This window comes from Balaenoptera physalus (genome assembly GCF_965194825.1).
Source record: "Balaenoptera physalus genome assembly, chromosome: 10".
Lineage (NCBI taxonomy): Eukaryota > Metazoa > Chordata > Mammalia > Artiodactyla > Balaenopteridae > Balaenoptera > Balaenoptera physalus.
Window position 1 is genome coordinate 57,565,818 of NC_138889.1, and position 16,240 is coordinate 57,582,057.

The window sequence follows — 16,240 nt, forward strand, 5'->3', positions numbered from 1 at the left end:
CTGAAATCTGGTCATGGGACTTAGCAACAAAGTGGTCATTAGTGAGTTTAAAGAGAGCAATTTCAGTAGAGTGCTGGGACTGGGGGAAGCCAGATCAGGGTCTTTTGAGTTGAGGCATTTAAAGTCTATTGACTATGACTGTATTTTAAAGAAACTTGACTATGATAGGAAAGTGGGGTAGAAGTTGGTAGAAGGGGGCATAGGATTAAGGGTTGTTGGTTTTTTTTCTCCTGTATTTTAAAGACAGTTGCTAAGTATGTTTATATGTTGAAGAGAGAGCTACTGTTTTGGGAGAGCTAGTGTTATGATAGAAGAGACAAAGGAGAATAAATGCTGGAGTAAGTTCCTTGAGGCAGAAGATCAGATTCATGAGCTGATTCATCCAACAAATGTTAGTGAGTACCTAATGCTGGCTTTATAATCCCAAGCATGTTATAATAGATAGGACCCATGCCCTTCACATTGTCATAGGTAAGACAGGCAATTAACAAATAAGCAAATACAGTTATAGCATATGAGTATTGCTGTGAGGTAAATCAATAGGATGCTACCATAGAGAATCACAAAGAGGATCTATTTTGGAGGATGGTAAGGGATGGTCATGTGAGGAAGTGATGGGATCCATAGCAAAACTAGAAGGATTAGGAACTAGAAAGGACCCTTTTCCCTCAGATATTGAGAAAACGAGGGGTGGGAGAATACAGGAATAAATGAATTTATAACTGGTGTGGAGTAGTTGAGTGGGTTTGTGCCTGAGAACCTTGATTTTTCTCAGATAAACAGGTCGCCTTATAGCTGGTAGTGGGATAGAAGTCCTGAGGAAAAGGTTAAGAAAAGCTGCCTTGGGGCTTCCCTGGTGGCGCAGTGGATAAGAATCTGCCTGCCAATGCAGGGGACACGGGTTCGAGCCCTGGTCCAGGAAGATCCCACATGCCGTGGAGCGACTAAGGCTGTGTGCCACAACTACTGAGCCTGCACTCTAGAGCCCTTGAGCCACAACTACTGTTGTGAGCCGCAACAAGAGAAGCCACTGCAATGAGAAGGCTGCGCACTGCAACGAAGAGTAGCCACCGCTCGCCGCAACTAGAGAAAGCCTGCGTGAATCAACGAAGACCCAACACAGCCAAAAAAAAAAAAAAGGCTCATTAGCCACCTTTCTGAAAAAAAGAAAAGCTGCCTTGGGAAATGGAAGTGGAAAGCAGGAGTGTAAAGGATTTCAGAGTAGGACTAATAAGGTTTGAGATCATGAATCACCAATCCCCTAGAGAGTGTGGTCTTCTTTGCCAGTGCTCTGCTGCCCTTGTGAAGACTAGAGAAAGTCTTAGGTTTTTGGAGCAGCTGTAGCAGAAATCCTGAGGGGGTTGTGTATGATGATGCAGACAATGCTGTCAAGAGACTGAAGTAAGGACGGGTATAGAGCAAGGAAAAGGTGGTTTATTTGGAAAGAAAGGGTAGAATTAAAACAGTGGTTCTCAACCAAGGTGATTTTGCCCTCCAGGGCACATTTGGCAATGTCTGGAGGTATTTTTGACTATTGCAGTTGCTGGGGAGAGGAAGAGGGTGCGGTGCTACAACTTCCTAGTGGGTAGAGGCCAGGGATGCTGCTAAATATCTTATATTGCACAGGACAGCCCCTCACAACAAAGAATTATCTAGTCCAAAATGTCAATAATAGCAAGGTTGAGAGACCCTGCTTAAACGGATAGGTAACTTAAGTGGGATGAAGAGCAGGTGTGATGGGTTCAGTCATGACGATGGAAGAGCTGGTAGAGTAGCATATATGGTCAAAGCATGGAATATAAGATTTTAAAATTTCAAAAACCGTTTTCTGGGTGTTGTTGAAGTCTAGGGTGTAGCTATGACTGTGGGTGGAGTAGGGATATTCCATTTCAGACTAAAGTAAAAAAGGAAAATTTGGCCTCTTTTTGGCAGCTTAGCGTTAAAATTGTACATTTATTTAGAGTGCTTGAATTTTCAGATGGACTGTCAGTCAGAAATTTGTGCTCTAGTTTTACAGATAGGGAAAAACCTCATCTTTGGTGTTTGAGCCTGTGAGGGTAGCACTGTGGGCTCCCAGCAAGCTTTGCTATGATTGATGCTATTCTAGATGGCTTTTGTGCTATCTATCAATCTGTGGTTCTCCTTTCAGACATGGGGTGGGAGGGTACACAGTCAGAACACAGCCAGAGCAGCTGGCAGAGGCCAAGAATTCTTTGTTGGGCAAAGGTTCAGGAAGTTAAAATCACCCATATGTTTTGATTGGTATCCTTATCCAGCCACCTTATCTTCATTTTGAAAATAGTTTGAACATCACCTGGGAGGACACAGAACTAACAGACTTTTGGAATCCTTGTTTGCAGGCTTGTAAATTGCTCTCTGATGACTATGAACAAGTGCGCAGTGCTGCAGTCCAGCTCATCTGGGTTGTCAGTCAGCTCTATCCTGAAAGGTCAGTGTGGGTGTAAGCCAGCTTTTGTTCATTGCTAAGCCATTTCTCTCTCCTCCCACCATGCAGAAAGCCCACCTCCAGAAAAGGAATGTTGGCTAGATTTTTGCAAGGCAGTATGGAATAGGGGAAAAGCATGGACCCTGAAAACCAGGATGCTTGGTCCTTGTTTTTCAGCTCTGCCTTGAACTTTCTGTGTATGCTGGGAAAGACACTTCGCCTCTCTGGGTCCCAACCTCCTCAACTATAGATGAAAAGATTGGATGGTCTTTCTCAAATGCTATCCACTCCACCTCTGCCCACCCCTTAAAAAAAGTCTTTAAAATGGTTTGGGGCACATTTTAGTAAATACAAATGCCAGCTAAAGATACCAGGTGAATTTGAAAATAATGATCCCTTATGTAGTGTTTTCCTGGTTAAAAATATTTTCATAGGGAATTCCCTGGTGGTCCAGTGGTTAGGACTTGGTGCTTTCTCTGCTGAGAGCCTGGGTTCAGTCCCTGGTCGGGGAACTACGATTGCGCAAGCTGTGCGGTGCGGCCAAAAAAAAAATTTTTTTTTCACAGTAATTAAATAATTTATCTCACAGTGATCCTTTGAGGTGGAGAGACAGATATTATTTATTCTGTTTTATAGAAGAACCCTTTTATAGGAAAAAGAAGTGTTTTTTCCTCTTCATTAAGCTACCTACTGAAATTGAAAAACCAGAATGAGTTAATAAAGCTATAGACACCACCCCCCCCACCCCCTCAAAAAAAAAGACTAGCTGGAAATTGTCTTTTCATTTAGGACCAGATTTGCAAGTATGTTTTATATTGGTTTATTCTGAGACTTGCTATATTGACAGCAATGCAATTATAAGGGAGAATAAACTTAAAGATATACTCTGTGGTAGCTGTTTTTGGTATCTCATAAATCTTTGAATCTTCAGTGTTAAATACTTTTTACTGAAGACACAAATTTGCATTGCAACTAAAAATAGACAAATCCCAGAGTGATTTGGTTACTCTGAAATGTATTTCATCATTATAGGATTTGAATTATTCAATTATCATTTCTATTTGTGCTAATTTTCATTGGTCATTCTCAGTTTATTGAACCTGCAATTTTAGGCTCATGTTTTGTCACTTGTGGTTTCTTTTCTTTTAATTTAGCATTGTCCCAATCCCTTCTTCTAATGAAGAAATTCGCTTAGTTGATGATGCGTTTGGAAAAATTTGTCACATGGTCAGTGATGGCTCCTGGGTGGTTCGAGTTCAAGCTGCAAAGCTATTGGTAAGTTACATCTTCTTTAATGAACATATTACCTGTTAAACTTGTAAAACATTTTGAGAAACTAGATAGGGATAGGTGTAATGTGCTTTTATAAACCTTAGTGTTTCTTAAAATAGAAAGAAATTGTTCACTTTCCCATAGAGAAGTAGTCTTTTAGAACTAGAAAGAATTTTAAAGATAATCCTATTTAATCTCATTAGCATATTAGACAACCAAAGTCTAGAGAAAAAGGAACATAATAATAAAAATAATTGTTACCATTACTAAGCACCTGGTATGGCCTAGATACTTTGCTATGAGGCCACTTAATTATCTCATTTATTCTTTTTTTTTTTTATTGGAGTATAATTGCTTTATTATCCCCTTTATTCTTACAGTAACCCAGCAAGGTAGGTGCTATTATTCCCACTTTCCAGGTGAGAAAACTGAGGCTTTGAGGATTTAAGTAAATTATTCAATTTATACAGATAGGAAGTTGTAGAATGAGATTCAGATGCTAGTCTGACTTTTAGCCTTATTCTTTCCTACTGTTTTGCCTTTGGGGACTCTAGTATATTTGTAAGAAAAATTTTAACTTTTCAGAAATAGAACCGTCTTATAGAAGAAGGAGTGTTGGCGTAATACTCAGCCTTATTTTATACCTGTGTTGTCTTGGACATGTCACTTAATCTTAGTCCCATTTCCTCATCTGTTAAGTGGCTTATATTATCTCTCATGTTTACCTCACAGGGTTGTCATGACACTCAAATGAGATCCTGTCTGTGAATATGTGTATAAACTGTGAAGTACTACACTATGCAAGGTGGTGGGGTTGTTATAATATATAAATATATATATAACTATCTATAAAAATTTGTATTAATGTCACAGCAAGAATATCTGAAATTCTTTTTGATAACTTCTCTTTTGAGGGCCCCCAACTATGCCAGTCTTAGTAAGATTGTTGGCTAAAAAGTTTGGACCTGATTGTACTGGACACAGATCCTGTGATACCCCTAGTCCTTTGACCAGTATTTTGGGGGTAACTGCTGAAACCTATGTGAAGCACTTTCATGGAAAAATAAGGAATTTGGATGATTTCAATATTTCCTGCTTACAGATTATATTGCTTGTCCATAATAAAATATAGAGTTAAACAAGCCAGCTGTTAGTGATTTTATTTTTGAATTCACATTTTAAAGCCTTGTTTTGATTTGTGGATATTTTAAAATTCAGAACAATCTAATCATTCATCAGATTCCTTCATTCAGCGTGTACTGAGCATCTACAGTGTGCTGTGTGTGTGTGAGGGGATGTTTTAGAGGAATAATTCAATGATATATTGTCATCTGAGTAGGCAGTTAGAAAAGTAATCCTTAAAGCAGAGTCATTCAAATTTTTTAGTTTTGTACCCCATAGAATCTAAAATTCATTTATGTAAAGCTGTATGAATAATGAATTACAGTGGTGAGTTGAAAAGATTTTCACTTAGATGACTATAATTTGACTCAAGTGCTTTATGTTATTTAAGTGATTTCAAATCCAAACAACTCTAAATTACATAAGTATGATTATACTTCAAAAGTAATTAATAATCTAATCTTGCTAATTATAATAATTGTTACTATTTATAGAGTTCCTAGCCCACTAAGCTAGGCACTTTTAGTCATACATGCATACACATGCACATACACCCATTTCCTCATATACAGGCACACGTAAATATATGCCTATACATACACTTATATACATACTCACTTTTTGTTTTTCATTTTTAATTCTTTTAAACTCCTTGAGGTAGATATTATATTATTTATTTTATAAATAATAAAACTAAGGTTTAGAAAAGTATAATTTGTCCAAGGCCACATAGATTGTAAATGATACTTCATGCTCTAAAGCCCATGTAGAATTCCTTCCTAGTGTGGGTCCAGTTATATATTGGGAGCTGCGGTTGTGCAGCTAAGGTCCTGCTTGTTTACTAGTTCCTCTGTGCAAGCTAAGAGGTAAACTCCCCTGCTCCAAATCTTGAGTAGACAAATCCGTGATCAGGTAAACCATATATGGTCTTTAGACTACATATTCATCAATTCAGCAAACTCTGAGCATAATCTGTGTCTTCAAAAGAGTGGATAGTCAGGTAGGTTGACATAGGCAGTCAGTCAGTTACAATACCAGTACTCCTAGGAAAGAGCACCTAACACACGCACAGAAGGCTTCTTGGACGAGGTGATTTCTCAGTTGACTTTGAAAGATGAGTATGGGTTAGCTAGGTAAAGAAGTAGAGAAGGAGAAAATATGAGCAGAGATACATGAGTACACTATCATGCATGCTAATATCATACTAAACTACAATATCATGTTAAACTACAAGCAGTTTGGTACTTCTTGGTATGGGGGATAATGTTCGATTTGGTGATGTGTGACAAGATTAAGCTCGGGAGGAATGCAGAAGCCAGGTTTTCAAGAACTTAGATGAAATGATAAGGCTTTAGACTTAAGTCCATCTTGTACAGAAAATGAATAGAGTCCATTCTCCTTGGCTTATAGCAGGATGAAAAATTTCAGATATGGGATGTATCAGAAAATTCAAAACCATGTAAAGGGTTGGTTTTCAGTTATCTGTAACTTACCTGATGGAGCAAAGAAACTTGATTTTCAAGAATATAGCTCCATGGGACTATTTAGAATACAATCACTACTTTGAAATTAATTATGGTAATTGGCATCCTATCTAGAATAGGGTCCTTAGTTTAATGATTTCTTTTTAAGATGTTAAATAATTTAAACCTTATTTGTAAGGTTCCAGAAGTCTTTGACCTTAAAAATTATAACATTTTCAGACAGTTAGATTGTAGATTGTAGGTTTTTATGTTTGTAACTCTGCCCAGGGCTAGTCTTTCCCAGGGCAAATGTAGCTGTCCTAGTCAGTGGCAGTTTTATGTCTCATATAGTAATCCATCTTTTTTTTTTTTTTTGGTCTGCTTCTCTTTTTCATCACCTAATGAATAGAGGCTAGGAGCTTAAAATTGAAATAGACAAACAATGCATAGACTTATGTTATATACTAGTTGAGCAGGTTTTGTTCTGAGAGCAGGTTTGACGCACTTGTTTGTTAAATATCAGTTTTCTTAGTGTTATAGATTGTTAAGTAGGGGTAGTAGTACAGTTGGAGAGCTTTTACCTGAATATATGTCTTGGTCAAAGTATACAGGAATGTAGATGTTTTTCTGATTGGTGAGATGCACTTTATGATGAACTCATTATCTTTTTGCTCCAGATTTCCTCCTTCTGTGCTTTCATAAATGATGCCATCATTTACCCAGAGGCATTTGAGAATTCTTTCTCTGTGTCCCGTATCCACTGAGTCATCAGCTCTTATCAGTACTACCTTCTTGACATACCTTGAATCTATCCCTTCTCTATTTCCACTGTGCTTGTAACAGTTCAAGTTTCACTATTTTTCAAGTGGATTATGCTGTAAGGTTCTTGCTATTTGTGGATTTAAAATGGAAAGCTTCAGCTAGTCTTACATAACACTGGAAACTTGTTACAAACAATGATATGCAATTTTTTGAGGCTAGAATTTGAATAGTACCCTCTCTTTGCTACTGTGTTGGGAGAGAGCTCAGTTGAAGGTTTTGGAGAAGGATGTTGAGACTGTGGGTTCTAGTAACTTACTGTGAAGTCATTAAAACTTTCATTCTTTGTAGAAAAACAAAGTGCCTGTTAAAAAGCCAACTGTTGGGGACTTCTCTGGCAGTCCAGTGGTTAAGACTCCGCGCTTCTAATACAGGGGACATGGGTTCAATCCCTGGTCGGGGAACTAAGACCCACATGGCTCACGGTGCGGCCAAAAAAAAGACAACTGTTAATGTTGGTGGTAAGACTAAAGAGAAAGTGAGGAGTTCTTAAAAATGTATAGTTTTTATTCATAAAATTGATGTTTTGCATTAAAAAAATGAATGTTAGATTTGGTATTGGCTCAGACCTGTGTAACAAACTATATTCCATGTAGAGATAAGAAAAAGTGGTTTTGAAACTACTTAAGGTGAACGGTACAATTGCCCTTCTAGAATTGTAGGAAAGGTGTTAACTTGGGTAAGAGTACTCCCAAAGAACATGTAACTTACTATGGAAAATGTGATTGGAGAAAAAGTCTGAGCCTGTATAAACATTTCCATATTTATTAACTTGGGAATTAGAGAAGATTTCCAATATATTCCTTAAGAATGTCTAGGACCTGCTTTAAATAGCCTCCTAACTTGTGTCTCTGCTTCGTTTTGGGTTCCTTCTGGTCCATTAGCCACATTGCTGCCAAGATGATGTTTATGAGTATAAATCTGATTATGTTTCTCTCTTATTTGAAATGAGCAAGTTACTGAATCTCTCAGCCTCAATTTCTCGTAAAAAATAAATAAATAAAAAGTGAGGGGGAAAAAAAAAGTGAGGATAATGCGCATTCTTCATGGGATTATTGGGAGGAATAAATTAAAATGCAAGTCTTTGTACATTACTGAGCTCATTCAATATTTAATAGAAATTATCTATAGAGTTATTATTCATAAGGCAAACTCCTTACCATAGCAAACAAAGACCTTTATGATCTGCTTTCTACCTACCTGTCTTGCCTCATTTTCGGTACCCCCATCCTATGTTCTATTCATAGAACCACTTGATGTTTCCCACATGACATTCTCTCTGTGCATTTAATTGTGATTTCCAGTTCCCCAGATATACCTCTCCCTGCCTCCACCCCATACTTCTTTTCTTTAAGCTCCCATAGCACCCTTTATAAATGTATATTATAAAATTTCATACCATAATGCAGTAATCTCTTTACTTGTCAATTTCCCTCACTAGTGTGTGATTGTTGAATGTAGAATTGATGTCTTTTTATTTTTGTGTACCTGTTCCTGGTAACTCTAGGCATATAATGGAATGGTTGCTAAGTATATATTTGTTTAATGAATGAATGGACAAATGAATGGAAAGGATGGAATGAAAAGGAATGGAGAGGCAGTGGAGAGTAGTAGTTAAGGCAAAGGATTCTGGAGCCTGGGTTTATAGCCCAGCTCTGTAATTTACACTGTTTGTGACCTTGAATGAATTACTTCATCTTTTTGTGCCTTCTTTTCCCCTTATATAAAACGTGACTAATAATAGTATTTACTTCATAGGGTTGTAGTGAGGATTAAATGAATTAATATATGTATAAAGCACTTAGAACAGTACATGACACCTAATAGCTCTATATAGGTGCTAGCTGCTGCTGCTAATGGTTTTATTATTTTCCTGATGATTCAAAACCCATAGGGATCTTTACTATCAAGAATAATGTTATCCAAATATCGTATATTAACGCATGTATGTGGAACCTAGAAAAATGGTACAGATGAACCGGTTTGCAGGGCAGAAATAGAGACACAGATGTAGAGAACAAACGTATGGACACCAAGGGGGGAAAGCGGCGGGGGGTGGGGGTGGGGGTGGGATTAATTGGGCGATTGGGATTGACATATCTACACTGATGTGTATAAAATAGATAACAAGAACCTGCTGTATAAAAAATAAATAAAATTAAATTAAAAAAAGAATAATGTTATCTTTATGCATTTAAGTTGGCGGCAAACTTTGAATTTGAAGATATTCTTCAGGTCTTAAAAGTTGTTTAATTGCTCTGGATTCTTCCTTTTTATAGGGCTCTATGGAGCAAGTCAGTTCTCATTTCTTGGAACAGACACTTGACAAGAAGCTGATGTCAGATCTGAGGGTAACTTGAATTCTTTGTTGTTTAAACTGGGTTTCTGAAACCAAAATCAGTGTAGCTATATGCCGAGTTGTGTTGATTTAATTTTACAGCCCATGAATTTGTTAATGTAGGATGACTAGATTACATTTTAATTTAAAATCTTAGTAAATTGAACCAAATTACAAGTTACTTCATTAAATTTTAAATTATTATAATGAAATACTTTGCACAGATTATGTTTTACAAATAAGAGGCAAGATTAACTTTCTATTTGTTAAAAACTACAAAGGTCTGGTCTTATTTTGTGACTCCTTTCAACAGCAGTTCTCATGGAAGAGTGAGTAAATCCTTTCTCTGAACAGTAACAGAATGCCCTTAAGCTTTGACTGTGATAGGTCTCTGACATAGTTGTCAGGAACAAATATGAGTCTGAGAATATGATAGGAACATTCATTGTCAGTATCTTAATTTTTAAATTATAAAAGTGTTAATAAGGAATCAGAATCTTTGATAAGTAGAAGAAAAAGAGAAACCGTTTACCCATATTCCTACTACTCTAACACAGTGACTTTCACCATTTTGGTATATTTCTCTCCAGCTCTTTTTCTTATGCATGTTTTAAACATTGAATCATTATATACAGATAATTTTGTAGTCTACTTTTTATATTTACCACTACCTCATATGCTTTTTTTCATATTGTTAACTTCATACTTATGATTTTTACTGATAGCATAACATTCTGTTAAGTAGATGTGCCATCATTTTTTAGCCCTTTATTATACATTTACAGTTTCTCCTTAATTTTTCCACCATTATAAATCACATATAGAGTATCACCTTCATGGGTATTAGATCTTTTCTTGTTTTGATTTATTCCGTAAGATGAATTCTTAGGAATAGTTGGGGAGTTAATATCTGTGCTTCATGAAACATTGCCATATGGCTTTCTTGAAGGGCATTCCCTTCATTTGAGGTCAGTGATTGCTTAAGTGTTCTTTGTGTGTACTGGGGTGGAAGTGCAAAGAAGGACACGCTCATGGTGAATTGTGAGGGATGGGTAATGCAAGGGTTTCTAAGACACTTCGCAAGGTACAAACTTTACTTCTGCGTCTGACCCACATCCTTGTAGGCTCAGGTGCTATATTTCATCAGTGCCTTTGAGATGATCAGCCATGAGGATGTGGGCTCACACCAGGAAGGTTCATAGAGGCTGATATCTATGCCAGTTTATTCATTTATGAAGGTAACTGTAACTGTCAAGTAGACTCAATATTTACTTTAGCTGACTAGTATATTCCCCCTTAGGCAATCTGTGAAGAAAGTAAATTAATTAGACACTTGCTTGGTGAGCATAGTGTTGTCAAATAGACGCTTACTTCTATGGGATGAAAAAAATTATTTTCTAGGGCCAGTGTATTGTCTACCCAGGATGGTGCTTGGAAGGACACTGCCATTATTTACCTCTCTGGTTCTCCCTTTCCTGTGTTGCCATGGCAAACATAACCACCTGTCCAGTCAACATTCTTGTGCTATCTTTAATGAAGTTACTATCTTTAATAAGGTTACTATCAGCTATTGATGACCTGAGAACCTTGGTCTTAACTTCAAGTTGAATTTGCATTTCTCTGCTCTGATCTACTGAGTATTTTTTTTAAAAATGTAACTCTCAGAGAGCAGTCTTATTTTCTACTTTCTCATGTTCTCAGGGTGCAACTTATTGTTCTCTCATGAATCTCTAGCAAGTGGTAATTGTTGTCTTCTATAGAGGAAACGCACTGCACATGAACGTGCCAAGGAACTTTACACTTCGGGAGAGTTTTCCAGCGGCAGGAAGTGGGGAGATGATGCTCCCAAGGAAGAAGTAGATACGGGGGCTGTGAACCTGATTGAGTCAGGAGCTTGTGGAGCCTTTGTTCATGGATTGGAAGATGAGATGTATGGTAAGAATGACTTCATAACAATAACAGTGCCCATTTACTGTATCTGGCATTGTACTGAGCGATATACACAGGTTGTCTCACTTAATCTTCATAGTCACTCAGTGAAGTATCTACTATTATTTTAATTTTATAAACAGAAGAGGTTGAGGCTCAGGTGGTATGGATCAGTGGTTAAGAGCATGGACTTTGGGTTCAGTCAATTTAGGTTCAAATTCTAGCATTTTTGTAAAACAAGGTTAATAGCAAGTGTTTCTGAATTATGATAATTAAATGAGATTATATATACATGACATGATACATGACCCAGTTACAGTAAGCACTTAATAAATGGTAGTAAAAATTGATATTTATACTGATAACAATTGTACTTTCTTATTAGTCACTCAACTAGTAAGAGACAGAAGCAAGATTTAAACCCAGGTTAGTCTGACTAACTAATGACTAATCAAGCCTTTATTTTGCCTTCATTTTTGAAAGATTCACTGGGAATGAAATTCTAGATTAATAGTGGTTTATTTGTTTATTTTTTTGTCCTTTAAACATCTTGTTCCACAGTTTTTCAGTTTGCATTTTTCTGTTGAGAACTCTGCTGTCATTTTAAATCTTTGTTCTTCCGTACATAATGTATCTTTTTTTCTCTAGCTGCTTTTAAGCTTTTCTCTTTATCACTGGTTTTAAACGATCTAATTATAATGTGCCTTGGTATAATTTTCTTCATGTTTCTTATGCTTGGAGTTTGTTGAGCTTCTTGGATCTATGGGTTTGTGGTTTTTATTTGGAAAATCTTTGACTGTTATTTCTTTAAATATTTTTCTGGCCCCATGCTCCTTTGGGGACTCCCAATTACATATATATTAGGCTACTGAGGTTGTCCTGTAGCTCACAGATGCTCTATTCTTTTTTTTCCATGTAATCTTTTTTTCCTATTTGTTTCATTTTGGATAATGTTTATTGCTTTGTCTTGGAGTTCACTAATCTTTTCTTCTGCAGTGTCTAATGTGCTGTTAATTCCATCCAGTATATTTTTCATCTCAGACATTGTAGTTTTCATCCCTAGAAGTTTGATTAGAATTTGCGTTTGTTTAGTATCTTCTGTATTGCTACTTAATATGCTTAATCTTTTCTCTAGCTTTGTCAACAGAGAATGTATTTACAGTAACTATCCTAATGTCCTTGTCTCCTAGCTCTGTTATTTGTGTGATTTCTGGGTTGGTTTTTTTTTTTTTTTAAATCAGCGTTTAATTTTTTTTTTTAAATGTTAATATTTAGTTTTTTTTCTTTTAAAGTTTCTTTAATTTCTGTATTTATTTTATATTTATTTTTGGCTGTGTTGGGTCTTCGTTTCTGTGCAAGGGCTTTCTCCAGTTGCGGCGAGCGGGGGCCACTCTTCATCGCGGTGCGCAGGCCTCTCACTGTCGCGGCCTCTCCCGTTGCGGAGCACAGGCTCCAGACGCGCAGGCTCAGTAGTTGTGGCTCACGGGCTTAGTTGCTCCGCGGCATGTGGGATCTTCCCAGACCAGGGCTCGAACCCGTGTCGCCTGCATTGGCAGGCAGATTCTTAACCACTGCGCCACCAGGGAAGCCCATCTGGGTTGGTTTTGATTGATTGATTTTTCTCCTCATTATGGATTATATTTTCCTGCTTCTATGCATACCTGGTAACTTGGGATTGGATGCCAGACACTCTGAATTTTAATTTATTGGGTGCTGAACATTGTTATATTCCTATAAGTATTCTTGAGCTTTGTTCTAGAATGCAGTTATTTCAGGTCTTATTTTTAAGCTTTGTTAGGTGGACCCAAGTAACATTTAGTCTAGGGGTTATTTTTCTTCACTAGTGAAACAAACTCTTGTTGACCAGGTGTGAGCTTTGGAGATTGTTCCCTCGAATCCTCTTGAGTGGTTCTTTCTCAGGCCTTGGATAGTTTCTTCACAGATCAGAACTTGGCTGAAGATTTGAGGAGGACCCTCTGCAGATCTCCTAGGCTTGCTTTCTCTGTGCACGTCTTTCCTTTCTGGTACTTTGCCCTATGAATTCTAGCCACATTGGCCTTTCCAGACTCCCAGCTCTGTCTTCTCAACTCAGGGAGACCTACAACCTGGAAACTCTACAGACAGTAAACTGGTATCATCGTAAAGCTCACCTCATTTACTTCCTGTCTCTCAGGGATCACTACCTTTCATTGCCTGTTGTATAGTGTGTTGAATACTTTTGTTTCATATATTTTGTCTCTGTTTTTAGTTGTTTCAGATAGAAAGATAAATCTAGCCCTTGTTACTCCATTTTAGCCAGTAATAGAAGTCCTTGCAAAGCTCTTACGATTTCCACAGTATGATGCTCTCCATCCCACGTAGATCACAGACTGTCAGTGCCTTGAGATGATTGACTCCAACCTCCTATTTTCAGTGAGGCTAACAGACGTGGGGAGATAATATTGATTGTCCAAATTTTATAGTAAATTTGTGTCAGAGGATTAGAACTCAGGTCTTCAAAATGCCTATAAAAATGATACCTCAGAATAGAACTTCTTAGAAGGGCAAGAAAATTACTCTTGAAAGACAGTTTTTCTATTAGATATAAAAATTGGGTTACCCTATTCAATTTGCTGTAAAATTTTCTGTATATATGGAAATTAATTAAAGCTACCTCTGCTTATGTCCTCCATGAACTTTGATATATGAATTAAAAATTTAAATAGTGTTAGATAATAAGGAATTCCAGTTATTAAAACCCATTTTATCCTAAGATAGGTAACTAAAACCTATTTTCTTTTGTTTCTCCTAGGATTTTTGCTTTGTTTAGTTTCTACAATTGAATTTAATCACTGTTAATGTTTATGTGGTTGATTTCTACAGTTTTTAGTTTGTCACTAAGGTTTACTTAAAGGAACTTAACTTTGGAAAGTGAGTAGATCATAACCAGCATCAAGTATGGCAGCTCTCTAATTTAATCATACCTATAAAATTCTGGGTAAATCAGGATTTTAGGGACACATTTGCTGGGAGTGAAATGGAGCCTTATTTCATTGGCTATAGACTCTAGTGTAGTATCACACATACTTCTAGTCCTCTAGTTGTTCCATGTTCTCCCTCCTTTCTGGGCCTTTACATGTGGTTCCTCTGCGTAGGAAGGCCTTTTTCCTTTCCTCTGGCCTAACAACTCCTTCAAGTATTATTTTAGGGGTCACTTTCTGAAAAGCTGCCTCTGATCCTGTTGAGTAGGCTATGTGCCTCTTCCGCATTTTCTTAATACTACGTGTGCTCTTCCATTGTATCATTCATCACTCTATAATGCAATTAACTATTCTGGTCTGTAGTGGCTGGGACATAGTCTTGTTCTTGTCCATCTTTGTATCTTCAGTACTAAGCATAAAGTAGCAAAAGTAGGATCTGATTACATATGTTAAGACGCCAGAGGATCGGTCTTTTTTTTTTTTATTCTCGAGCAAGCTAATTCCTTTTCTCTGCCCTGGACCCTTAAGGAGACTGTTATATATTTTCAACATTCCAAAAAGTCCAGTAGAAGTTGTTAATTTAGCTACCTGTAGCCAGGCTGTGCATGCAAAGTAAAAAACCATGCTTCTTTGCTTCTGCTTGGAATTGCATCAGGTCAGGTCATACTGATTATCTCATGTTGATCTGAAGTTTCTCTGTGATTCCCTTGATACACTTGCAAGAGTTACACATGAGTCAATGCAATGTAATGGACAAAGCCCTAAGAAGCAGGGTTAGCAGTTAAAACATTTGGGTCCATCTCTGGCTTGCTTTGTAATTATTAGCAATTTCCTGTTTAAATTACATTGTTGTGATGTAGAGCAAATCCTTCCCTTCTGATGAAAAAGAGGAATTTATAAGTACCAAGAAAAATCTGAGTCATCTCCCTTTAATGTAGTAACTCTGCTTTTAAGTTGTCTATAAAACCTTTCTTATACAAAAACCAAAGTATACAAAAACAAACCACAATTTGAGTGTTTTTCTTTTCTTTTTTGAAACTGTACATTTTATTGTGGGAACCACTGGAACAAAACAAGCATGTATCCATACTATATGATGCTAGTCTAGAATTAGCAGACCTGGGTACTAGTCTTATCTCTGCTCTCACTCACTTTGATGCAAGTTTATCCACTTTGCTGATTCTTATCTGTAGAATGAGAATAATGATATCGAGCCTGTTTTAATCTTAATAATGTTATTTTAAAAGTGCTTTTTTTAAAAAGTACTTTACTGTGGTTGGACTACTGAGATAATAAGACAACTGAGTTTTCAAGGAGTCAGGATCTAAACCTCAGTCCCTGTGGTACCAACATCCTTGTTCATAGGTCTATGTGAAGGTGGTAGCAGAATCTGCAGGCATGGAGGAGATCTCCCAGAGAGAGTTTGTAAAGTAACAGGAGTAGAGAGGGAAACACAAACCTGAATGAGAAGGAATCCTTCTTACATTTTTCCCATGGATCTTAACTTGACGTGCAGTTTTGTTTGTCCCTTTTTCTCTAGAGGTCCGCATTGCTGCTGTAGAGGCGCTCTGCATGCTGGCCCAGTCTTCACCTTCTTTTGCTGAGAAGTGCCTTGATTTCCTGGTGGACATGTTTAATGATGAAATTGAGGAGGTACGTCTACAGTCCATACATACCATGAGAAAAATCTCTAACAATATCACCCTTCGAGAGGATCAGCTTGACACTGTCCTTGCTGTGTTAGAGGTGAGTTTGTTATGCATTTCTTCATCAATACCTACTGAGCACCACTTTTTTTTTTTGTTTTTTTTAAACCAGGCATTGATGATAAAATAGTATAGAGGCAGCACAGTTCTGCCTTCTCATCATACAACTCCTTCGTGGTGGAGGA

At 37.2% G+C, this 16,240-nt stretch overlaps 1 protein-coding gene across 1 annotated transcript in view; it reads left to right on the plus strand.

Moving 5' to 3' along the window:
- INTS4 (integrator complex subunit 4) overlaps positions 1-16,240 on the plus strand; it is a 135,847-nt gene that overhangs the window by 69,536 nt on the left and 50,071 nt on the right. The window contains exons 8-12 of the mRNA XM_082476777.1: positions 2,250-2,449; positions 3,601-3,721; positions 9,402-9,473; positions 11,221-11,395; positions 15,890-16,095. Coding sequence (XP_082332903.1) covers positions 2,250-2,449; positions 3,601-3,721; positions 9,402-9,473; positions 11,221-11,395; positions 15,890-16,095 — 774 coding nt within the window. The remainder of the gene's footprint in view (positions 1-2,249; positions 2,450-3,600; positions 3,722-9,401; positions 9,474-11,220; positions 11,396-15,889; positions 16,096-16,240) is intronic.